General features: G+C 39.9%; 1 protein-coding gene across 2 annotated transcripts in view; it reads right to left on the bottom strand.

The window, feature by feature from the left end:
• GTF2F2 (general transcription factor IIF subunit 2) overlaps positions 1-25,653 on the bottom strand; it is a 92,408-nt gene extending 66,755 nt beyond the window's left edge. The window contains exons 1-5 of one of the 2 annotated variants that reach the window (XM_072850182.1): positions 25,399-25,651; positions 18,497-18,570; positions 18,002-18,020; positions 16,455-16,599; positions 7,757-7,795 (exon numbers count right to left, since the gene is read on the bottom strand). In XM_072850182.1, the coding sequence (XP_072706283.1) occupies positions 7,757-7,795; positions 16,455-16,599; positions 18,002-18,020; positions 18,497-18,570; positions 25,399-25,464 (343 nt within the window). In that variant the 5' untranslated portion in view covers positions 25,465-25,651. Of the gene's footprint in view, positions 1-7,756; positions 7,796-16,454; positions 16,600-18,001; positions 18,021-18,496; positions 18,571-25,398 lie in introns of both variants that reach the window. The other variant, XM_072850183.1, reaches the window with a different exon arrangement.
• Positions 25,654-26,815: the final 1,162 nt, after the last annotated feature.

Here is a 26,815-nt window from a genome sequence, read left to right as displayed (position 1 = left end):
CTTGTTTGTTCATTTTAAGCTTCAGAAAAGAATACTGCTCTGCTACTTCAGAAACAAAAATGTTCACAAAACTGGTACAATATTTATAGCTGTAAACACCAGCTACTCATTTAAAACACTGTTAGGGCATGATGAGATGCAAGTCCAACATGTTAAGGTTTCAAAACCAAGTAGTTAGAAGATGACTGTTAAAAATCGAGCTGTTCTGAAGGTCTGTAAACTTCTGCTGACAATACTAAAAATGACTATAGTATTGCCTTGTTTACAGTGTTGTGACTTTTGGGGACATAACCTCAGTTTATAGAGTTCATGAAACCCACAAGCTTTCTGGACGTTAAAAGGAGGATTCCACTAGTTCCACCCCAAGTGTTACTTCAGTTACCTCAAAAACTAGATCACTACGCTTTTCCAGGATACGTCTTTTTTGCCTTTGACGCCACCTCACCACAACAGCAGCTTTGTTCCAGGTATGGAAAGCCTGGCCAAAAGGAGGTGGCAGGTTCTCTTGCTCACATTTCCTGAAGGGACTCGGCATCGTGTGTAAGGGGGTGGCACTTCACCAGCTGCAGGAGCGCACCAAGGAGATGAGAATTTGGATGTAAAAGCCCAAGGCTGCTTGCTAGGGAAATGCCCCAGGAAGATGAGCATCCAAGGGGCTTGCTAGAGCCATGGGCCTGCTGCTCAGGGAAGCTTGCAGTGCCAGACTCCCTGAGCAGCGAGGATGGGGAGGGAGCAGTGTGGCGAGAGAGCCTACAATATCTGAGCACTAGGAGATGAAGAGGAGGGCTGAGGGACTTCGTGTCAGTGACCGTTACCTGGGGGCCTTGGGATTACAGAGAAGGCACAGATGCTAACACAGTGCAACACAGAGGCTGTACAACACAAGTAATGTCTAATTATCCTGAAATTATTAAATTTAAAAAACAAAAACAAAAAAAAACACCCCACAAAAAAACCCCCACCAAAAATAAAATAAATTTCTCTTTTGGCTTTTCATATGCCAGGTTTCAGAAAGGCAGTTTTCTTTTTTGCAGCAGAAGTCAGAGGAATGGAGAGATTCACTTTTTAAAAAATTTGTTAATAGAAAACCTCAAGCTACAAATCTACTGCTGCAGCTCCACAGAAAGCTGCTTGTTATCTCAAAGGAGGTTCTTGATCTTGTACCATAGTGAACAGATGAAGAAAAAAAAAGAACAGGTCAGAGGTGGGTACAGACTCTCTCAATTAGGAAGAAAAAATTAAGCAAACAAACTAGCAATGAACAGGCTAAGCATCAAAAAACGTAAACAGAACAAGCAACTGTAACACCAAACCCAGTCATTTATTGCCTCTCTACTACTTAAATAAAGCCTTTGGCAAGCATTAGGGATAAAGCAGTATATTTTCTCAATGCTGAAACTGGTAATCTCAGAGGAGACAAATTAAAGGTCCTGCAAGCCAGGCTGATAAGACTCAGCTAAACAGAGAAAAAGGTACTCTTAGGTTAGGAGTCTTATCAATACTAACTTTATCTAAGGCCTGCAGCATTGCCAGGTCTCGTAATATTTCCACACATTTTCTAAAATGAACAGCACATAATGTTCTTTCCCAACAGGGCAGAAATCTAACATGTAGGCTATTTTATGCCTTCTCATATGATGATAAAAGTCCACCTCTATAAGACTTTTCTGCCACACACAGATGATGATTTTAAGGTTTGCCCACAGAGTACAGGGCAGAAATCCCTAAGACAACCTGCATGAGTAAGACAATATGCTGTAGCACAGCTACACGCTGTTCCTGCTCCTGTATCACCACAGCTGTTGGCAAGATGCCGGGGCTGGAAAAGCCTTATAGCTCAGGAAGAGCACCAAATGAGCTCTGCTAGACCGTTTCCAGACTGAAGCATACAGAAAGTCCTACTGTGCTGCAGCCTCCAGTGCTCTTGCAGCTGCAGTTAGCAAAGGCAGAGGTAAATGACTACACACAACCTTAGAAGAGCTGCTCCTGTCTTTGCCTTCAGTGCCTTCCCGCTAAAAAGTTACTTCCCTGGTTAAAAAGAAGAAACTTCAACTATCCCTGATGCAAGCTGTGTAATGAAGAAACTTCAACTATCCCTGATGCAAGCTGTGTAACAACAGTACAGAACTGAGAAAATAAAAGGCAGGGGTGGGGGGGGGGAGCAGAGCCCAAGAGTAACAGTATTGGATCAGACTAAAGGTCTGCTTTGCTCAGCATCGTGACTCCAGCAACATGGCCAAAAGCAGATATCCATGAAGAAGCCTAAGGACAGAGCAGCCACGTATGATTCTCCTACAGGGTATGCATCCCAGTGTCCACCAGGTTTTTGAGGCTTGGGGTCTCTTAAATCAGATGTCCTCTCAATCTTAGTACCCTTCGGTGCATTTTCTTTCACATACCTCTTTGGTCTCCTCTAAGGTCATGTAAGCCTTTAGCAAATACCACCTTCACATCCACATCTTCTGGCAAGGAATTCAATAACTCAATTACATTCTGTGTGCAGAACCACCTCTTTTTATTTACTTTGAAACTGCCTCCTGCTAGCTTTACATCTGCTACATGCCAGTCTTGTACTGGCCAAGGCAGCAAGCATTTGATCTCCCTCTGCCCCTTTGATCCCTCATTCAAGGCTCTAATTTGCAATACTGCAAAGGTCTGAACCCATCAGATGTGATCGTGCTGGTAGGTGGGTGAACTGCAATAATCAGCAAAATCCCTCATAGAAGACAAACACAATTTGTGGAGTCATGATCTGCAATGCCAGGCATCGCTGAAATTCCTGGGATTTCTTGAGAGTCAGAAGGGAAGACCAAGAACTCTCATGTGAGCCAAAAGCATGCTTCTGCTTAGTGCAATACTTTGACAAGCTGGACGTGGACGTCGCTGAAGGACAGAATAGGCTTGTGGGCTTAACTCCCACTGTTTTATATCGGGTTCTGTTCTCAGAATAGACTGCATGACAATAAATACATCAGTGCTACTCAGGCAAACTTAAATGTTAGAATATTCATAAAGTATACTAAAATAAATAGCCAGACACTAAGGCCATTTATGCAAGTTCTCAAAAAATTTAACGCCAGTTAGTGTTGACCAACATTAAATCCATGTCCTTTTTGCTGTTCTACCAGTGCACCTTCCCTGATTCTCCACAATATTTATTATAACCAGTACGTATACCTTAAAGCAGGAATTGGTGCTGCTTTGTGTGTTTGAACAGCTATAAATGGAGTCTCATTACTGATTACGTCTCTTGGAAAACTACTGGGAAGCTTGTATTTTAAGTTTTGTTGCATTTATCTGCCAGCAAAACCAGTTATATTTCCAAGACAAAAACTGTTTCTGTGGCTTGAAAATGGCAGATTCTATAACTAAGTTATCTTTAACACTGAGTTTCAAGCTAGTATTTAAGAATTACTGTTTTATTCCTCCTGATTATAATTTTTCAGTTAGAGCTTCACTTTTGAAGTATAATTAATATATGTTAACCGCTTTAAAGTGGATTAAATCAAACGTGCATTTAGCAGCTTTATGCAGTTCGGTGTCATCATATAAGAACTCCATGCCTTTAACAAAAAATTGCTGATTTTACTGTATGCAGTTCAGTGTATCAAAGTGCTTACACTGAATTTCAAATATTCCAACACATGTATAATCAACACCTGAATTTTTTTACTGCAACATCAAAAAATGAAGCAAGTGTGATCTACAGACAATTCAAGTGTTGTATATTTGTGTCTGCTGTCAAACACGTACATTCACAATTAGCAAAATTTTAATACTAGGTTCACCTTATATTGTCTGCAGCAGCTCAGATAATTTATTCCTTTTACCCAAAGTCAAATCAGAAATGGTCCTAATGGTGCCTCTCCCTTCACTAGAAGGCATTTTGTATTACTCACTGGCAGGTTTTGGTAAAGAGATGACCAACACCTTGTCCAAAAGCATGTTAAGCACTGAAGGCACTATTTGCTATAAACTTAGATCAAAGACTTTAAGAGATGAAATTTGGATAGAACAGGACTTCAACTGGTCTGAAGCAGGTTCAGGAATTTCAACTATTAGGTTGCACACAGCAGTCCTTGATGTACACATTCTTGAAGAAAAAGCTGTATCTGCAGTTTGTGTACAGAGCCGATACATCCAGTCGTCTGTCGTTGCCCCCCCCGCCCCCTCCCCCAAAGAAATACTATGTTTTCAAAACTACATTCTCAAAGCTTAGGCAACATCATAATCAATTGCTGCCCATGCAACTTTCCTTTAACGCACTTCCACAAGGACAGTACATAAGTACATTTGCTCTTACATGAGAATGCATTTCTTCACCATATCATTCTCAACAGACTACACAGGCTCAGGGCAGCAGCTTCTGGCTATTTTTATTTGGGGGGGACGGGAGACGGGACAGGTCACACTTTAACTGGCAGAAATGCTTGGGTTTCACAGTTCCTGTCACCACTGACAGCACTTACAGGTAGGTGCAAGAGAAGCCATAAGCAAACAGGAGCTACATACACATATTTGGGTTTAAATCACTTGCTCAGCATCCTATAGGAATAAGCAGAGTCAATTCTCATTTCTGTTTTCCTGAGTGTGTATTTAGCTGAGTGTGTAATTTTAGTTTCACATTTAACAAAAACCAGTCTTCAGGCACTAAACAACATTGGTTGAATCCCTGAGCACTGTTTATCACATGCACTAATCAAACAGGATTTCTGTATGGAAAAAGTGATCTAAAATTATCAAACTTGTTTCAGGTATGCCTTAATTCCTGATTACTTTGACTGTAACCATAGTATCATTCAAGATATTATGAACACTAAAGGTTTATATGGGCTCAAAAACCAACAGGGATACTTCATACAAGGAAAATCCACGAGGGCCTGTTCAATAAAACACCACCGCCCCTGGCTTTGGATCTCTCTGAGCTATGAATAATTAAAGGCTGGAAGAAGTATTCTGGGGAGGTATCACTATGTTTCTGTATTGCTTTTCTACTCTACTCTTTTCTACTCTGCTGTTGACCACCACCGATGACAGGATACCAGCTACATTATCTTTGGTCTGACCCAGTATCACGTTGTTTCTCTCCAAATGGTATCAAAGCAGAGTGGAAACGCTGGTAATATCTTGCCTTTTGGTAAGTGGTTTACAACCAGCCCAACAGTAAGTGTGAATAGAAGTGTCATACATAATCCTAACGATTTACGACATAAGAAATTCTGAAGGTTGACAGTAATGGGAGGACACATCCTCCCAATGTAAAAATGTGGGCAACTTTTTAAGGAGGTAAATCAAAGGATTTCTAAGTGTTAATTATCTCATTCACCTCCTTTATTTACTTTCTAACTACAAATAAACCTTACATATTTTTATTACAGTAATACCTAAAGCAGTCATTAGGGTCTTGTTATGCTAACATGCAACATAAATACATAAAAGACATTATCTTTGCCTCAAAAGTACTTATTGTTGGCCAAGATGAAGTAGATTAACAGCAAAATGGATCACTCAATAACCTGAATTACTTGAGAGGTAGTTTGGAGAAGGTCATCTGAGTTCCACAATGATTTTGAGAAAAAAAGCAAATAAGCAAATAAGTACAACTGATAGCTGAGAGTCCTCCTTTAAATGCCCCAGTGTAACCAACTACCATCACTCAGAAACTGAATCCCCAAACAGCTTGATCCCATCAAATGGGTTTAGCTCGTCATCTTGTCAGCGTATTTAAACGGCCCCCAGCCTACTGTAACTCATTCTTCTGACCAAAGGGAAAATAAACAACTAAACGTGTGGCCATCTTATACAATATTCACAGAACTAGGAGGAGACACCAAGAGTGAAGAACAGGCAATTCAATCATTCAAATGAAAATCCAAACTGAAACAGAACAAAAAACCCAAAAGCCAAGCAAAACCAACTGTACATGCCTACAACTAAAGAACATCAAAGAAATGCAATATCAATATAAAAATTCTGACTCAATTTAGCAGTTAAACCCTCAAGATCTGCTTTACATGCAACATCCCACAGCAGTGAGTCTCAGTTTTCAAGTGGTATAAAATACTAATCTCTAGAAAGTAGCCCCTTATAACCTTAAAGGCACACCACAATTAACATATAATCAGAGTGAACAGGTTTTAACAAGTAACTGAGAAAACCTGCAAGTTATAAAACCTTGCATTCAGTACAAGTCTACAGACTATAACATTTCTAACACTAGATTTTTGACATGCTTAAGCCAGTGTAATAAAAAGTATCTCAATATTACAAAGAATTCCCTCCTACAAACAACAAAACCCAAGCCCTACTCCTAGCCAGACGCAAAGTATACACTTCTGACAACATTTGATGCTGAAATGCAATTCAAATAAAAGTCAAATACCAGAAAAAACAGACATCTCCATGTTAAAGTGTCCAAAAAATTACTTTCAATAAGACATTTTGAAAACCCACTAGCATTACTCTTATGTTTAGGAATTGCTTTTTAAGCAAGGTAGGGGCATGAGACTCTTTCCAGTCCGTCTACCGTCTCTGCCATTACCACTTACAAGTGCCAGCACTATTCAATCTGTGTGCATCAGAGGTAATCCTTCTACTAACACAACTGAGATTTGTCTGTATGTTTTGCATTAGCTGCGTCTAGTTTCCCAGGTTCACAGGCTCTTGCTAACATTGGCACTTATTTGCGCTAGTACATTAATGGTATTTTTGAAACATCTCTTTCTTTAATAAAAGCAGAAAAAGGGATTTTTATGGAACACTACTTGACACTGTAAGAGTCTCATGCTGCTATGTACCTTCCTGGGAATTTCAGTACTGTAAACCCAAAGGATTTAGCAGAAGAGAAGGAAGCAGGCTAGGAACACACAGCCTCAAGACAGCTCTGCTCGAGCTGCTGGGGAATTGCACTTGCACACACCTATGTTAGAATAAGACTTTCTGGAATGGTCTCCTTCAGTGGCTGTAAAAGGAAGCCTGCACAGACTAGCTCAGACCTGAAATAAAATCTTTAGATTCCTAAGGCTCCCTGATATCCTATCTGATATTAGCATGTTGCCCATTTCACAAAAAAATACTAATCGAAGGGCAATACTTTTATTTACTACTCTGACCTGTGTAAAAAAAAACCCCATCTTTACTATAGCAATTGCAGTTTGAGAAGAACCCTTAGAAATGTTAACTGTACTTAAGACATCATTGGACTGATTAACATGTAACTGGTAGGTAATATCAGTGAACTAACAATTTTTAACTCTTTCCAAAGAATTTATAAATCTTTCACAAGACGGATTTTTTTCATTAGAAAAAAAATGAATAAAGTACAATACTAGAACACTATTTTTCTGACTGCTTAGTCTATGCAATTAAAATCAAATACAAAAGATTTAGAAATTTGCTACAAACTTGCCAATCAAGAGGAAAGAATTCAAACTAAAAGATACAATGAACCTACAAGAAAGAGTTGAGAAATAAAAAAAATCTAAAATAACATTCTAAAGAACACTACATTTCTAAAGCTCTCCCTCATCATTTTCCCCCTTCATTTCAATAAAACAATATTAATAATTTAAGCTTTTGGTCGCAGCAGACAATCAGTTTATGAAGTAGTTTTTCAATTTTATGATATTCTACCCTAGAAATATAACAAAAAAGCCTCCTTTTTATTTTTAGTCTACCAATTTCTTGAAAAGTAAAACTGAAAAGCTGCAGTCGTAAGTAATGTCTCAAGTGTTTCAAAGAAAGTGTCCACACTCACCAGTGCTGCTGCTTTCAGATTTTTCTTCTGGTTGGCTTTCTGGAAAAAAAACAAATGAACAAAAAAGGAAACGTAATGTTTCTGTGTTGATTATTTGAAATTACATCTAAAAAGTGGGTTGCAAAGCAAAGAATGATAAATTATCATAAAAATCACCACCACTGGGTTTGATTAATGTTTATAAATTTACTTTCTGAAGAATAATTTGCCATGGGGAGCAAAAGAAAATATCTCCTTTAGTGCCCAAACTCACGACTTAAACGAGAGAACTTTATTACACCTCTGATTGACCTCTGCAGGAATGAAGTTACATATTTATACAAAATCAGTAGTAGGATTATACTTAGGCAATTAATAGTATCCATTTACATCACTGGTCACTCTAGACAAATGAAAATTATTTTTGTATATTAAAAAAAAAGAAAGTTCTGAAAAATAATGCTTTTAATTGGCATTAGGTAAATTTTTGAACTTGATCAACCTCTTCGCTACCCTTTCTGCAGATCACGCAAGGATTTATTTCTTCAAACTCTTCCCTTTCTGATCACTGGCCCTCAGATAGTACTATAGCCCAACTTTTTAGGTACAAAAAATACACATGATCAGAGACATCTACTGTTCCACAGAGCAGGGAATCAAGGTATGTATGAAGGAAAAACCTAGACACAAGTGTTGCAAAGTGACTTGCCAAGAAATTATCATTCGGGTAAATGGCAAAGTCAGATTCAGAAACAGCTTTCTGCATGAAATTCCAATCCCACATGTCAAGAAATGGCAGCCAGCGGATGTATTTTGGTAAACTGAGTTCTAACACTTACCAAGTCCTATGAAATTAAACCTCTACATAAATTTGTCAACCCCAAATTTACCTGCTCTTCCTATATTTCTCCTTTTTATGCATCTTCTAAGGTAAAGAATAAAAATAACATTTTCACTTATCTGAAATACAGTTAAAAATGGTAAAATATACTTGTCCTTAGCTTTCAACTCAGACATGTCACAGCTATCATTACAGACTATTTACTTGCAGGCGAGAGTGAATTACTGCTCTAACTCGGAAAGTAATTTTTCAGTTCAGTTAGTTTGACCATTTCTGCCATTTACAGTCTGGGTATTAACAGAACTGAAAACACAAAATATTTTACAAAACCTTTTTCTTGCCACTGACTCTTGCTGGCTTTCATGGCCGATGGCCCTGTTTACTCATTGAGATGGCTGACAGCCTGAGGACTAATGCAAATGGAAAAAGCAGTATCTCACAGATCCTTCTTTCTTTACCAGTGGCTGTCCTCAGTCTTAGCAGCTCAAGGCATGTGCCTTCTCACTGAAAAAACATCATTATATGGCCTTTTCCCACCCATGAGTATTCACAAAGTGAGTTAAGATCACTACCAACTTTCAGATATACATGCAACATAGCCCATTTGCAGAAAAACATGTATTTTCTCATTGAAATTTTTTGGTGTGTATTTAGCACATTTACAGCATAATGTTATTACCCAACCGATACCCTAACTCAGTTGTAACTTAATTAGGGAAACATTCAGTATACACGCAAGCAGCAAAGAGGATGTAATGAAGACCATGCAAACATATTAAGATATAAAACCCTGCCTGGACTGAGATGTAAGAAGCAGCTGGATTTAAAGCTGTTTCTTTTTAACTCTGTTTCGATGAAAAGACTAGCTACCTAGCCAAAACTACTGCATAAGACACCACACTTAAAAATTGTTAATGGTATCTCTGATTCAAATAACAATAAACGCGTATCACGTCTACAGGGGGAGCATGTGTGTTTGCCTGTATGTAGCAACAGAAATTGCCCTCAACAGCAGAGACAAAAAGACATACAAAATTCAAGCCTTGCAAAGTGGACTTTTTTCTCGTCATTAGACAATTTGTTTTTGTTATGGTTAGGTCACAAGTCTCTGCTTCAAAAACCTTCTCAGTACTATCATGAAGAAGGTAAAGGAAGTTGTACTATGTCCACTCAATATATTTTATCAATGCAGACTACAGCTGCTGAGCCTCCTCCACAACATGCAAGATTCACAGGTAAATCTCAACAGGTTGGGATTGTTTGGTTGGTCAGTTGGTTGGGGTTTTTTTGTTGTTTTTTTTGTTGTGTTTTTTTTTTTTTTTTGGGGGGGGGAGGAAGTTGGGGGGGGTTGTTTGTTTGTTTTTTACACATAGATCAGTGAGACTGAAAAAAACCAAAAGAAATTTAAAGTCACTGAAGTAGGCAGAAAGCCAATTCTATTCCCATCACATTGAGCCCATTCTAACATCCCATGTATTTTGTGCATTATATCCTCAATTGTTGAAATTTGTACAGGAATTAAGTCTATAGTTTTAATAACAAAAATGAAAAGAAAATTAGGAGCTTACCCCTGCCAGCCAGCTGAACCCACTTTACAGTAATTTGTTAATCCTCACAACACTCATATGAAGTAAGTAAATAAGTATCATTTCCATTATTTAGAGATAGAGAAGAGAGACAACGTAACAGTCACAGTTGTTTTCTAAATGGACCGTATGTCATAATAATACATACGAAATCTCGACCCATCAAAATGCTGTCTGTAATTAGACTAGCTTGAGTCACATATCCTGCTTTTCTGATCATGGGTTGCATCTTCTTTATGATCCTCACGAATATTTGGAAATTTGCATAAATGCCAGAGATCTGAAAGGCTGCTGTTGCTTCTATTTCTTTCGATCGTGAGGCTGTTGATAGGTTTTCCTCTTCTGCTAACAGCAGTCCATAAAAGATTGAAGTACATAAAGGAACAAAGAAGCATTATTAAGTAAGACCCCAAAGCATTTTGGAGACTGGAATGCGTGGTTAAGTGACAGCCTGAACAAATAGAGACAATTGGAAAGTACTGTTAAAGTAGACAGGTATACGTCAAAACTCCTCAGCAGGCAGAGCTAAGAAGGCAGAATGATGAGGGAGGGCGTTTATTTCCTAAATAAGAGTTTGATGAAAAATTTGAGAAGTCAAACATTCATGTAATAAGATTAGAAGTCGTATCACAAGGCATCAAGATTCTGAGCACTATGTATTTTACTGGAAATAATTAAATGTAATTATAGGAGTAACTGCTTCAATAAAAGAAAGAAACATCTTTCCAGGATTTTTATTAGTGTTTCTTCCCTTCACATTTCTTTAAATGGCTGGATATATCTGATATTTCAAAATACAAATATACAAAATACAGAATACAAACCTCTGAATATTAATTTTCACTGGAATACAATTATGCATTGTAAGTTATATAGTAGGTGTGATCCATGTACAAACTCAGAAAAGGTCCTTTCATATATGAGAAGCTGTATAAATGAAAAAAAAAAAACCCAACCCAAAACAATGGGAGAATATTCAAGGGGTGTGGGAATAAAGGAGCTGTTCTAAGGCAGAGTTATGAGTATTAGTATTAGAGTTCATAGGCAGAGTTATGTGTATTATTAAACAGGAATACAAAAAAAATTGAATTTCATGAATTGAGATTCTGAAAGAAGAGAAGACTCAGAAAACTGGAGAAGAACACAATGTTAAGAGCCAGCAATCCTCTGTGAAGCATGAAACAGTGAAACAATACACGCATGAATGCTGCTCAGAAACAAAGGTCTGGTAGTCATTCTGTCAATGGAATTCTCTAAACACTTTTTACTTTCAGGAAGATGGAACGAGCATGAAGGAATTTAAAGTCACTAAAATAGGCATTAAGGCAATCCCACTTATGAAGGGGGAGTTGTGAAGATATACCCAAAATTTCAATAAAATGAGTCATCTCACCCAACTTTACAGCAATCTCTTACACTTTATTTGTGCCTACAGTGTAAAATCTTCCTCTCCACCCATCAGTCCTTTACAGTTAGGGATGCAATTGCCTGCCAAGGTCTGTGTTTTCCCAAGTCACATTAGTAGCACATTTTTCCAAGAACTAGCTCAGTAAGAAACTTCTATCATTATCTGTAACATAGCCGCATTTTTTATTTATATTTAGAGCCAGCAATCCTAAACTACCTGCTGGCAGAAAAATTAAGCAACAGGCAATTAAAGCAGTAACGGAATTAATTTATAACCACAATCAGAAAAGTTTGCTGTTAAATGTTTAACAAAAGCATGTTTCCATTCCTTCAACCAACAAAGAAACTGTCAAATTATAGCACTTCCTTATGCCAGGGTGTCTGCCAGCAGAAAGCTCAGAAAAAAAACAATTCTAACCAAACATACCCTATATCAAGCCCATGACTTGCCCCTAGATAGTTCTTAGCTACACACACACAAGAAAAATTCATTTTGTTCAATACACCACATTGAAATATATGCAAAATGCTCTCCTTTCCTCCCGCCCAAAAAATTACAGCTATGATAGCTGATGACAAAGTTAAGATAAAATGACTGGAAGCACAAATAGCATTGTTGCATAGCAACTGTTGATGTACATATGGTAATGTTTATGGAACAGAATGTAGTTCATATTTAATGCAGAAATAATACTGAAATCAGCCTAGATAGCAAGATCTAGACAGCAAGAGACAACTGTGCTTTGGATCCCTCTGCAGTCATCACAGAAGCCACACTTCCCGCCAGCTTTGCTAAACTGATGTTCAGGAACACCACCACAGGTCTTAGTGATTTGCCCAGCAATGAAGACGACGCAATGTCTCACATGTGCAAACAGCCTTGCAAAGGAAGTAGGAAGGTATTTTGCAACTAGTACTTTCGGAGTGCGTTGTACTACTCTGTATTATTCATTAGAGCTATTTCAAAATACAGAAATAGGAAAAGAAAATAAAAGAAACAGGAGAAACCCCAGAGTTAGTCTAAACAGAAAGTACACCATGTGTGAAAGCCAGCATAGACCAGATTTTTAGTAGTATCTGGGACGAGATCCACTTTATTCATCTTTATATTAGATTAGAGCTTAATTTGTGTTTGAATGTATGTGTTAGCTGTATCCAACACATAGAGTAGAATAGACTAGACTATTTCAGTTGGAAGGGACCTACAATGATAATTTAGTCCAACTGCCTGACCACTTCAGGGCTGACCAGAAGTTAAAGCATGTTGTTAAGGGCATTGTCCAAATGCCTCTTAAACACTGGTAGGCTTGGGGCATCGACCACCTCTCTAGGAAGCCTGTTGCAGTGTTTGACCACCCTCTTGGTAAAGAAATGCTTCCTAATGTCCAGTCTGAACCTCCCCTGGTGGAGCTTTGAACCATTCCCACACGTCCTACCACTGGATACCAGGGAGAAGAGATCAGCACCTCCCTCTCCACTTCCCCTCCTCAGGAAGCTGTAGAGAGCAATGAGGTCGCCCCTCAGCCTCCTTTTCTCCAAACTAGACAAACCCAAATTTTATATTAGCTCAGTACACACCCTGCAGAAGACCAAGCAACTGCAATTCATTAGACTTTGGACATAACAAATGGCACCTCAGAAGAGCCTACTGCTGTCCATTAACTAATATGGGACCACCAGAGATGAAGAGGTTTACAACATAAGAACTAAAGAATTTCTTCCAACTACAACAGGTATTAGAAGCAAGTTTAGTTAAGACAAAACAAAACCCACAGAAAATCCATTCAGAAGCCTAGAAATTACATCATGCAGAAAATATCAAATTACTTGTCAAGTTTGATCTCTTTTGCTTGCTCTAAGTGACCTGACGAGTCAACGTGAAGTGCTGAATTATCCAGGATATGTAAATTCCCTGCAGCATCTTCCAAGACTACAAAATATTTCAGAGGCAGCTTTGTCATTCCTCATTCATTTTCTGAAAGACCATCAAAAAGATGGTCACTACAACATAAGGATCCCAGGATTAGAGACAACACACAGAATAGATCTTATGGCTTTTCCTGCGCTCCAGAAAATGATAAAAATAAAATTTAAAAAACCACAAACAAACCACAAACCCCCACAACAAAATCCACCCTTTATAAAAGAATCCAAACTGTTTTATGCAAATTGCTCCACTTTAGATAAGTTTAGTCCTCAAGAAAGGTATTGACTGAGAGCAATAGTGCACGAAGCACTTTTTTATTCATACTTAATTCACGTAATTCCTCAAATGCATCCTTCCAGATGCAACATTAGAAATGCCATCTGCAGTTCCACAGCAGCTTTATCTTTGGCCCATGGTTCAAACCAGCATATTGATTCTGTTGTATGGTGCACTTTGCAAAAGAAAAAGGAACAAGATCACCAATGGTTTTCACAAAAATATGCTACTCATAATTTGAAGACATTGGTCTGTGACCATAAGAATGAATGAATTTCAATTTCCTATGACTGTCTCTTACTGCAGACTGACAGATGTGCAAAGATTTTAAGCTTTTATTGAATCTTTTTCCATGGTTGATATAATTACAGTGTTTTTTTCCATGTGGACTTTCTGGCATCGAATAGGGTAGCAGCGTTTCTTTCAGTTGGGGTATCCATATAGTTTTGTTCCACTCTTCAGACACCTGTTTTCACACTAGCCATAATTCACAATGAAATTTGTTAAAATTGGCCCTGGAGCTCAAAACATATTGGCAAAACACATTCAAACACAAGAGTGTGGCTGCAGGAACACGGTATCTGTAAGAAATCTGCCTGGAATTTGAAATATTTGTGTCTCATTCATCTTTACAACCAAAAAAAGTCATGCAAGAAAAGAACATTAAAGTTTATTTTTGATTGTACTGCCAACACCAGCTTTAACACAACAGCAACACGTTTTAGCCATTTTGCATTTAAGCAAGTTTTCATGAAAACTCACTGACTGCATGTTATGCTTGCTAATTTCAAGCGAAAACAATTTTGACAGGGTCTATGCTTATTCAGTGCTTCACTCCAAACATTTCTCATTTCACTAACTACCCTTTGCTCCCGATTAATATAATAACTTCTACTCAATAGATCCATGGTCCTTGAATAACATAACACTTTGTAGTTAAGAAATGCCAATTTTTTAATTGATTAAATAAAAATAGGACAGCTTCTAAGTACCTAAAGGTTCAAGACACCAGTATTACAGATGGTAAAACAAATAAATGGGCATCTTCTAGCTATCACATTCTAATGACTTCATTCTAACTGATGACAAATACTCCACATTCAAGTTAAGCATCTGCACTCACTGCAGCTGAAGTTACCATGAGAGGTTTTTGAAGAAATATTTTGTTTAAAAAGGTGTCTTGGGAAGCAAAATCCCATGGGATTTGCAGCAAACATGCAAAAATCACTGAATGTATATTCTAAACACATCTTCATATCTGAAATCTCTCTCTTCTGTCAAACATTCTGAGGTCAAGGCATAGAGAAATGAAAAAGGACAAGGTACTACTAAAATGCTTAGAACATTCTTGAAAACTTGCTCCCTATCTCTTTTCAGGGTTGTAATCTATGGATTATAAAACCCAGTATTTTTAAAGCGTTGCAAGTCACACACATGAAAATACAATAGTTTTTTTAAGTGAAAAACCAGTATCATGACTCGATTAGTTTCAGAGAAAGGGATAATAACAGAAAAGTGTCCGAGTTGTACTGTAAGAGCTTGTATTTCTAAACACAACTGTGACAGTCAAGCTACTTGTACATTAATAGCTCAATGCTCAGCCATTAAATCTTTAAACAGATTTTAAAAAGGAGGTGATCAAACTTACTAAGTATTCTAGCTCTGTCCTGTGAGTTACGATTCTCCTTCCCTCATTTATTCGATAAAGCATCACACTGCCATCACAGCAATTACTTGCCAGCCTATGAACATCAAAACATCAGAAGCTGGTCACACTGTAGTTTTCTGCCCCACAGAAGGCAGAGGTACTAAAAAAATATTAGTATTATTTGTTGTCTGGGGACACCAAAACCTAAGTGCCTGAAACTGAGGTACTTTCTGCAGACAATGAGATATGCTCTGCAGATACCTTCCTTCTCTCTCTAACATCCAGAACATGACTATGTAATCTCAGTAGAAAACCTTATAGCACATGGGAGTTACATGCAAGACAGTCTGCTGAACTTATTGTACAGTGTAACACTACCATGTACCTTAAGTCTACATGCAATTTAGGACATATGACCTTGAATAGCCTAATCACTCATACAACTACTGAGCTGAACTTAAGGCAGGCCAAACAGCTGAAATCCAGTGAGAAAAATTATAACCTTACTGCTGCACTGTTTGGTACTATGACCTTATTAATCTTTAATACACTTAAACCACATATATACTTCAAGAAAATGTGGTGAACAGATGTGTTTATTGCTAAAATGGATCTGTTCAACTGGACAGCGGAAGAATCAGCATTCTTATAAAACTATATTCACAGCAGAGACCAATTCAAGGAGAAAAAAAAAAATATTAGTTGATCCCAAAAGTCCATGGGAACATAAAAACATTTTTTCCAGTGAAAACCCTAAAAAGGAATTAACAATGTACTGCACTCCACACTCTCTCTGTTCTCCTCAGCAGACCCATAGCTGAAATGTACATGATAACCCTATGTGGAGAACTTAAATTAGTTGCTCAATCATATGAAGGAGAGAGACACAAAAAAAGAACAACAGTTATCTGTATGCAGATAACAACAAAACAGAGCCAAAAATCTGACTTCTGAGTCTCCTGGCCTTTACAGCAGCCAGTTTATTGAAATCATGTATACTGGAATGGTAACAAATAACTTTAATTCTAACTTACCTACTGAACTTTCTGTGAACACTGTTAAGGTCTGTCCTCCCACACTTTGCAAAAGAAACGGATGTTCCCTTGGTGCACTGACTGAAGCAGGTTTTCCTCCAATATCATTGATGCTTGCAAGCTCTTCATTCAAAGTAAATGACACCTAACAGTCACAATTACCACAGTGTTACTAAACAGACTCAATTACACAGCTTTAAGAGTTATGGGGAAACAAAAACAGAGAAAAAACAAGTGGTATAGCACATTTCCATTTCAAAAACGTAAAGAGTGGGATAAGAGTCTTAACATATTGATCTGTTGTTGAAATACAGAATTCAAAGCTTTTATGTACTTAATAAAATTTACTCATCTTTTAAAAAATTACAAATTACTTCCTCCTGAACTCAAAGAATAATTTGATTTTACTTATTAAGATGTAAGGCATAATAAGTTTGCAGACATTGTTCAGTATGAGTGCTTTAAAATGTTTCACACAGCCAGCTGAGTTCCAGGAAAAGTGCTGATGTACCACAAGTGTTATTAGCCTGGGGACTCCTGAATTGCATGCAGCCCAGGAGAGGTCCAAATAGAGCTTCTTTGCTATGTTTACATTGCATGCTCAATACAGGAGCTGAGGAGGTATTGGAGGGACTCGATAACCAGAATCCCTAGCTGCACGACACAGCAAGAAACCTGAAAAGGGACTGTTCAGACCCACACTGCATACTTTTCCTGTACGTCCTGCTTAGCTTCATTCTGCCATGCAGCAACAGGGTCCCTGGGAAGCCACCAGTTCTCATGGGGTTCCTCACCACTTGGCTCTACACAGACTGCAAAATGCACTTTGTGGCTGTGGAGCTCACAAAATTAGGGAGGTTGGCTCGTATTCCAGCCTAGAAGAGTCCAATCAAACATCCAAACCTCCAGTAGAACTCTCTCCACAAAATGAGTTTGGCCAGGTTATCAAATGGCAAATGCAGCTTGCTTCCCTGCCATTTTTTTGCCCAGAGTTTCTTTCAATTCAGTGACAGACCTACGTGGTATTTGAAGTAATTCTAACTAATGCAACTTTCCTTATGTCTTGTAAAAGATACAGGAAGTTACTATCATTCACTGAGGCTGCTAATAAATGCAGCTACTTTTGCCTACAAAAAAAACTTCAAGTTGATTTATATTTAGCAGGACCAAATTCTGAATTTAAGATAGAATACTTTCTGAAATTGCAACCCTCCACCTCCAACTTCTTTTGCTTTATCATCATCCTCCTTAGTTCTCAGACAGCCTTTTGCACTAACACATCTCAAACTGTTTAGACAGAAGGTCGCCACTACAATTGCTGCTTACAGATGTGTAAACAAACTTAGGGAACAAAGAGACTTGATGAAAGTCCCACAGTAAAACTATGGGCAGAGCTACGAACAGAATTCTTTCCTCCTGATTCTGTGGTACAATGCTTCATTACAGGTGTAACAAAAAATATGACATTAGAAACCACCATGTTCTACACAATTTTTAGAATTTAAAATATAACACATTCACAGCCTTTGTATTTAGTAATTACTTACTTCTGTTCTTCCTTGATTTCTGCAAAAGAAAATATTTAATGTTTTAGTTTCCATAATCTAATTCCACAAGTTTAGCTTCCCTGATAAAAAAGCAAATTAGAATTCTAATTTTGTTACTCATCTTCACTCCTGAGCTGCTCAATTATTTTTTTTTATGCTGATGCCCAAGAATAAATGGGAAAAGTCAGCAGGTGAGAACAGAAGCAGCAAAATAGCACATAAGCAAGTTAAAGAACATTCTCCAGTTAGATGTGCATATTTCTTGGGCTTAAGAAATCAAACATCATGTAATGGGATACAGCCACTCCCCAGTATAATTTCATATCATTTATGTATTGATAAACACTATATAAGCAAGTACCTTTCCAGTTTCAGAGAAATATGCACAGTGTTTGCAAGAAACAGGATTATGTATTATAAGAGGTGCAACATAATCTATTTTACTGCAGGTAACTTCTAATAATTGCAACCAGTAAAGGTACAGTAAAGGCTTACTTGGCAATCCTTAGTTTTCCCACTTCACCCCTTCCTGAAGCTTTATTCCACTGTTGTGATAAGTATTTGGGAACCTAAAAAAAGAAGACAGAATTCAAGAAAACCAGATTTTAAAATTCTGTATAAATTTTGTATGTGTATATACTTCAAAAGCGTTTACCCTGACCACTTCAGAATACAGTATGATCTAAATATAATAGACAATACATATTTTATTATGGAGAGCAAAGACAGCAAAGTAGCACAAAAATAAGGCCAGTGGAGAGTCCCAAATTTCCCAAACGAGGGAAAAATCTTATAATACCTTTAATCTCAAATACTATTATCCAATCATGAAAGGCAAAAAAAAGATCAGCATCATATTCTTAAACTAAGGAGTCCAAATAATTTTATCAAGTAATACTATACTTTTGAATATTCATCAGAAATTCTCATCTCTCTATGAAGGAAAAAAAAAAAAAACAAAAAACCACTAATGATGGGTAGTTAGGCAGTAACAACTCAGAGACCAAAAGGTGCTGTGAATGGAAGGCTTAGAGTTTGGGAACCTCAGACACATTCAGTAGCAAATCACAGCCCTACTCCCACCATATGTCCGCTTCTTCAACAGCAGAACTACTCTATGCAGATCTGCCTCCCATTACTCATTCCCACCCCTCCACTCTATTGAGAAAGGTCTTCGTGCAGCTGGTCAGTATATGGAAAGAGCAAACGAATCTGTCTGGGAGGTGTGGGGGACTTGTATGTTTTAGCTGTGCTGATTTTCTATTTAGCATGTGCAACAACCAAACCAGGTTCCCAACCCATTCCCCCAAACAACTGCACAAAGCAAAGGTCAGTGCAGGGACAGGAACAAGCAGCCCTGCTTAACCTGATACATCCAAGGAATAAAAGCTGCTCCAGTGATGCTGAATCACCTACACGCACATTCCTTCAGTTACAAAGGTTTTGGTACCTGCAGCCTCAGGTGGCCTGGGCTTATGATGGACAGTAAAGGTGTGTACGTAACCAACCAACAAGCTGGAAGCTGGCTTTCCAAGCAGACCCGTTTTTCCTCTTTTCCCATCAATGTAGCTGAAATCACAGCCTGCCTCTCCACTCTCTGGCCAAAAAAGTACCAGCTAACTACTGCCAGGTAAACTAGACTCCAGCAGCTGTCACTTCCATGGCCAGCCTCAATGCCTTGCTGCTGCCGCTGTGCTGCACACCCACACTCTTCAGGCTCCCAGATGTGTCCCCGATGTGACGACGCACGCACGCTCATGTGCAGCAGCAACAGCACTTCTTTTTTCTGGAAAGAGTAATGCCAGGAAAAGGTGTCCCGTTCTTGGCAGAGTTACCCCAGTTCTCCCTAAAGAGCAGGCAAGCTTAAAGATGACGAACAACATGTATTCTGTGAAATCAAAAGGTTAGGTGTTTATTTCGACATACGGTGCTATCGCTGATGAACACCTATAAATCTGAGCACTCGTATGAGGGCACAGTTTCCCAGGACTTCAAAAGGTGGACTGCGCTGGTGGCTGCCACCACCCTGCCTCAGAGAGGAGCTCCCAGCTCAGCCCATGCGTTCAACCCCCGTGAGGCACTTCAAGCGCCTCAGTTTAGCCCCAGAGCAATGAGGAACTTCTCTACCTTCTCTGCTCCACCACGTGGCATCAGTTCCAGCCATGTCTACCTTTTCTTGCAAGAAGCCAGATCAATTGGTTATAAGTGCAGAGTGCAATGTTTTGAGGATCACATAGATTTGCAGATCACAGCTGTCTTCCCCACCATTCAGCAATTACGACTGTCTTTTCTACGATGGCTTTTTATACAGACTGAACATGACACATTAGTACAACAAATGTGACATTGGAGCAATTTCCCCCTACACACAAGCTATTAGACGTAGAAGTACCGTGGCACATCAAGAGATGGAATACAGACCCAAGGCAATAAGGACAACCCCACATCTGACTATTTAAAACTAACTCTAAGATGTTCAAGTGATATGGAAATTACAGATTTTTTCAAAAGGAAATAGTTGAAAGCAGTCTAGTAGAAGCTACTACTTCCTATAACCCCCTTTCTTTCTAATAAGGCTGCAGCAGTCGCTGGGAGAACATAATCTTAAAGACCTACTGTAGTCTCAGTGTCTAGCAAAACAGTGGCTTATTAAAGGAAAAATCATTTACTGTTCCAATGCCATGTACTAAAGAAGTATTCTGATAAAGGAATTTTATATCTTTTTTCTTCATATGCTCATGACACATCAGGACAAATCTATGTTCTTTAAGTTTGCAGCAATGTTCTTTACTGGTACAGCAAAGTTTATTCTAGCTCACACAGTCCACAGCTACTGAAAACATCTGTGCCCACACAGAAAAATGGTGTGAGACACAGCCAGTGAGAAACAGAAACGTACTAAGCTCTGCCTGTGGCATTTTCTGTTTCAAGCAGCAAAGAGGCACTTTATAGTCTGATTTTTGTCTTGCATAGAGTAAAACTAAGCCAAGTTTCACTGCACAGCTGAAGAGGCAAAGAGCCTGTCCCAGGAACTTGCTGACAAACAGCAACCTGCTAACTTCCTAAAGCTCGACTGAATTTAACACCAACCTTGCATTTACCTGTTCTTCAAAAAAAAAAACCCACCCAGAAAACACCTTGGTACTGGTGCTTAGTACTTTCCTTTAGTCTCACAGCACCCCATGAAGTACTGTGGAATAGCTAGAAAATCCAGATGTTCTCCAACTGCTCAGCCAAACTAAATGCCAGTCCAGGTTTCCATAAAGTCCTAACACTGGGTCAAAAATGCCACAAATGCACAACAGAAAGCCATGAATTGGTACAATCTACTGATACATATTTTTTCCACAGTTTTCAAAGTGGTGGAAAAATTTCAAAAATTTTCTACAGCAGATTTCATGCCAGATCAGATATAATTTTCTTTCTAAAGCCAAGATAAATGCTATGACATGTGCCCCAGCTGACTCAATAGAAATATTATTATGTGCTCACACCTAATCTGTATCTAATTTATATTGCCAGGTAATAAGGTAGACACACATTCAGTATGAATGGACAAGGAGTGAAGGACTCTCATGCTGTTAAAATCACTGACTTGCTATATAATATAATCAGACAGGGAATTTATTCAGATTAAGAGGTTGCAGATCAATCACACTTCTTTCAGCTGTATGGGAAACAGTCTCAAAGAGTGCAATTAATCATCTTTCTGCTGGCCTACCTTAAAGCCAGATGGTACTCTCAAAACCACGTGCTAAACTCTGTAGCTTCATGCTAACAGTGTAAACAATCACAGGAAAGATTAAATAAAGTCTTACATGCTGTAGACAATTTGCCACTTTCTTCTAACTTTAGCATAATAAAAGTTTAATTTATGGAGAACAGTCAGTTTTCAAGCTCTTAACACTCCTTGAAAGAACATACAGAAAACAAGAGCAACCTGCTTTTACAGAGCAGAAAGAATTTTCAAAGATCCCACAGCAGGATTTTGAAAAATACACACCCACAGAAAGACTGATTTGTGGACAGAGTACTTGCCATACCAAAAGGCTACTGAATGTTTTCAAGAAAAGTGGCCTTCTTTCTGGGATTTGTACGTAAGAATACTCTTCTCTCCAAAACCCATACAATTTAATCACAAGTAATCTGACGTACTAAGTAGCATCACTTCAAGACCTCTTCAGACCGCTGCTTCCTTCTTGCTATTCATATCACACAAACACTCAGGCTCAAGTACACGAGGCACCCTGCAGGTAGTGTATGACATGAGGGCCCTTGCTCCATGCATCTTTCAGCTTATTCACAGCTTCCTATCTGCCTTTAGAACAAAACAGATGAACAACCCCTATCTGTAATAAACTACTTCCAATTTTCTGTATGAAATTAAAATAGCTCTTTCTCTATATAGCAATCCATATACAATATGTACACCAGAAACTGAGTAAGGCTGATGTCAGGTTCTATGTTTTCGTTTTCCTTTGAACATACAAAAAAGAAATTATATAAAGATACCATCTTTCCAAATATAGATCAATGCAGCAGAGTAACTAAAAAAACAAACCATCACACAGGGTTCAAGAAATTAACAATTCTAATGGCTGTCACTAAATGGGTTTCACTTTACCACAAGTACATAACCAACAGTTCTTACAATATTCCCCTATCTTCACTTTCACTGAAAACACAGAAAAAATTATTCCAGTTGCTTTCTGGGTTTGTACTAAAGCAACTCACTCAATTTCTGGTACCTCCTCTTACTGCTAATGCTTCTAAAGTACTCATCACTACATTTATTTATTGCCTTTTAAGTAGTCTCTCTGGAATACTTCCTGTGTTAGCATAATACATGCTAAAAGGAAATTAAATAAGCCAGGTTTTTTATTCCAGAAGAACTGATTGCTCTCTCCCTCAAAGGAAGGATAAATTCAGCCTCATTATCCTAGCTAGTGAAGATAAAAAGTACAGGTGCTACACACTGTCACCTCTGAGTCTGTTGAAGGTCCTAGTAACAAGGATGGTTGTTTCCAATTTCAGGTCTGAAGGAATTCAAAGGACAAAATCCTGCACATCCCTTGCTATGTCTACCAACATTAGCAACTTCATAATTTTTTAAATTTTTATTATACAAGACGACAGCCAAATTATAAATTCAGACCACGTGCATGAAGGATTACATTAACATTTACTTGAAAGAGCAATATTTAAGCCTTCCTCTCAGTCTAGTTTTCTCATTAAACCAGGCAGCAGCCTGTGCTCACAGAGTGGCATCAACTAGAAGCACAACTGTGTCTGAAAATTCCTGGCTTGCTTCAAGAACCACCAAACTGTATCAGACTAAAGGACAAGCAAGTTCAGTGTCCTGTCTTGAAATGCCGCCAACAGCAGTACTTACTGAAGAGCAGGAGAGCATAAGAAGAAAAGGTATTTCTCCAGCATGCTATTCTAATTACTGTGATCTTTTACACAGCAGCCTTGAGATATGGGAGCATATTCATTTTTAATATCTCAATCTGATTTTCTTGCCTGAATTTGTCTAATGGCTTTTTGAGCGTCTGTGAAGTTTTGACATTCACAACTTCCTATTGCAACAAGTTCCAAAACTTAACTAATATTGTGCAAAATGGTACCTGCTTTGTTTGCTCTGAGCCCCACCAGATGAATTAATTTGACACGCCCTTAATTCTTGTGTTAGAACTGATCCTTCCCTATCTACCTGTGACGTTACTCATTACTTTCCAGACCTCTATAAGACTTCCAAATCAATCATCTTGCCAGCCTGAAAGGTAGCAATGTATTTAGGAGTTTCTTCCACAGCCATCATTCCTTGTTCCCCAGATCATCCCTGGTGCTCTCCTCTGTATGGTTCTTAGGTCTACTGTATACTTTCCATAAAGGAGGATGAGGCCAGAACTACACACAGTATTCAGGATACAGGCAAGATGATGGCATAATAATATTTTCTCTTTTGTTCTCTGTATCTTTTGTAATCATGCCCAATGTTGAATCTGCTCTTTTGACATGACATTCGTACAGTTATCCCTATCTACTGTGAAACTAAACTTCCTTTCTAATACCAACAACCAGCAGAGACCAAATTGCTGTGTAAGTATTAGGGCAGTTTTTCTCCATGCACACCAGATTAGATTTTTCAACTCTGAATTTCATCTGCCATTTTATCACTCAGTATCATGATATACTTCTGCAGCTTTCTACTGTCAGCTTTCATTTTTACTGCCCTGGATAAGCTATTACAATTAGAGCACTACGCAGTTTTCAGTAAGGTTTCATGAAACCAGACATTCAGGTGTCAGTAAGAAAGAAGAAGCCAGATGCAGTGACCTACCCACCACCAGACTTGCTTTGCTGTGCAGAATTTCTGAAATTCCCCACCATTTTCAAGTGCCACAGTAAGATGTTTTGTTAGTTGAAATATGATGGTATCACACCCTCTCACCACCCAGGACCAGTATTTGGGTACTCCCCTGTCCCCACAGGTTTTCTAGGTGATGGTCTGAGCCTGATCTCTGCCCCCAAAGCAGGACAAGGAGGCCGCTACTGCTTCTCCCCAGACAGGACTAATACAGGTCTAGAAAAATGGGGGCACATCCACAGGGGACTAGAAGGGGGCCAAGGCACATACTCCCCCACCGGCTGCGAGTCTCCTCTTCCCTGAGCCAATGCTTGTTGTTGCCAGCAGAAGCAGACAAGCCATCCTGACAGAAAGACCCTTCACAGAACAGAGCTGAGGCAGAGGCAGTGGCGGCCTAGTTCACAGCAGCAGACATGAGCGTGGCCCTGCGCCAGACAGATGCTTGCGTTTGATTTGATGATCTTTATATCTTTCCATAGCACCTTCACTACAGCTGTACTTCTCTAGCACCAAGGTGAGCTGTAGTGACAAGACACAGGCGCTTATCTTCCTGGTTGTTTTTCTAACCAGGATGTGAATTTGGGAGCACTCAAACTTTCTCCGACTTTCAGAGTTTTGGGAAAACAGAAGTTACGCTACCATGTTCGTTACCCCTAATAAAGCACGAGCCAAGGACAGCTACCAGGTAACCCGATTTTCCCTGTGCTATTTCATTCACCCCAACGGCGACCCGGGCAGACGCCGCGCGTCGCTGCTCGCCCAGCCCCCGCAGCCCCCAGAAGGGAAACGGGGGCAACGGCTGCCCGGGGGCACCGGGCAAGCCTGACGCCGCCAACCCCGCCCCACGCCGCGGGCCGGCTCCCCCCGCGCCCCAGGCACGGCCCCGCTCCGCGCGGCCGCCCGGCCTCTTCCGCGGGACCCGCCGGCCGCCGCCACCCCGGGCACGGCGGGGCGGGGACGGGAGGGGAGGCCCGGCCGCCACAGGCCGCGTCGGGCCGGGTCCGGGGGCGCGCCGGCGGCTTCTTACCTTCACCAGCCACATGCCCGTGTTCTGCTTGGCCCCGGTGAGGTCCAGCTCGCCCTTCTCGCTCATGGCGGGGCAGGTGGCCGGGCCGGGACCGAGAACGCGGCGAGCAGGCGGTGCACACGGGCAGCTCTTCCTGCTCTCGCGGCCGCTGTACCCGCCCGGACCCGCCCGGCAGCGCACCGCCGGCAGACGGTGGCCCGCGGCAGACAAACCTCCTCCGCTAGCGGAGCACGGCCGGGGGAGCGGGACGGCGGGCCCTGGAGGCGGTGGGGACAATGGTTCGAGTCCCCGCCCCGGCGCGGCCGAGAGCAGGAGGGGCCTCGACATGGCGGCCACAAAAAGTTATTCTCTGCGTGTACGGGAAGGGTTATCCCGGCATGCTGGAGACCGGCAGCATCATGCCAAATGATACAGAGAAACTGGAGGAGCAGTATGAAGAGAGGAGACACCGCCATGACAGTGCTCTCCCGTGTTGGCAGGAAATGGCGGGCTGGGGAGCAGCTTCGGGGAGAGGGGTCAAAGCATCATAGCGTGCCCAAATATCACAAAAGTGAGAAAAAAAGAGCAGGTGAACCGTTGACCACGGATAAAACGAGAAGAGTTAGGCTTAGCTTTCTGCAAAGGGAACTCACGGTGAAGCGCTGGAACAGGCTGTCCGAAGGTGGGATGGCGTCTCGGACACTGAAAATGTCTTAAGTCAGGAGAAATCAAGCGTCGGCCAGTTCTGCTTTGAGATGGGGGTATTGGGCTTAGGTAACCTCTTTAAGTCCCAATTTTACGACTCTCCCCTGTCGCTGGGGAAGTTTTCCTAATGCCTAGACTGTTTCCCGTGTTGCAATTTAAGCTCATTATTTCTCTTCTATCCATTGTGGACATAGAAAGCATTTTATTACGTTCCTCTCTGTAGTTTTACTTTACCCCTTCACTGAGATGTATCCCTTTGGTTTGTTTCCACTTATACTAAGCAACCTGAGTTTGTTCAGTTTTATCTCATAGGTCGTATTTTCTAGACCTCTGGTCCTGCCTGTTGCTCTCTGAATTCTCCCCAGTATGGATTTACCTCCTCCTTCAAGTCTGGTTGCACAACGGTGAAGGTCATACTCCCTCTGAGACTTCACCGGCAGCAAGCAGAGAATATTTCTGGTACAATATGCAAGACATTGCTCATCTGGCTTGCAGAAAACGATCTTGGTATTACATCTCAGATGTGATAGTCTGTCTTTCTAATTATAGGCAAGCATCTAGGTAACCAAGGGGGGCAATGCTTTTATGCATATCTATCTGGAGCAACAACAGCTAACATTGAACTATTCTGATTAAGATTAATTACATTTAAAAATTACTTTTGTTTTTACATTGGGACTGTACTTGTCTACAGAACTCAGCTGGGAGGGTGGATGAAGCTTATACTGTTAGT

The sequence above is a fragment of the Ciconia boyciana genome, chromosome 1 (genome assembly GCF_034638445.1).
Source record: "Ciconia boyciana chromosome 1, ASM3463844v1, whole genome shotgun sequence".
Taxonomy (NCBI): domain Eukaryota; kingdom Metazoa; phylum Chordata; class Aves; order Ciconiiformes; family Ciconiidae; genus Ciconia; species Ciconia boyciana.
The sequence above is the reverse complement of the archived record's forward strand: the minus strand, read 5'-3'. Positions and strand labels throughout refer to the sequence as shown.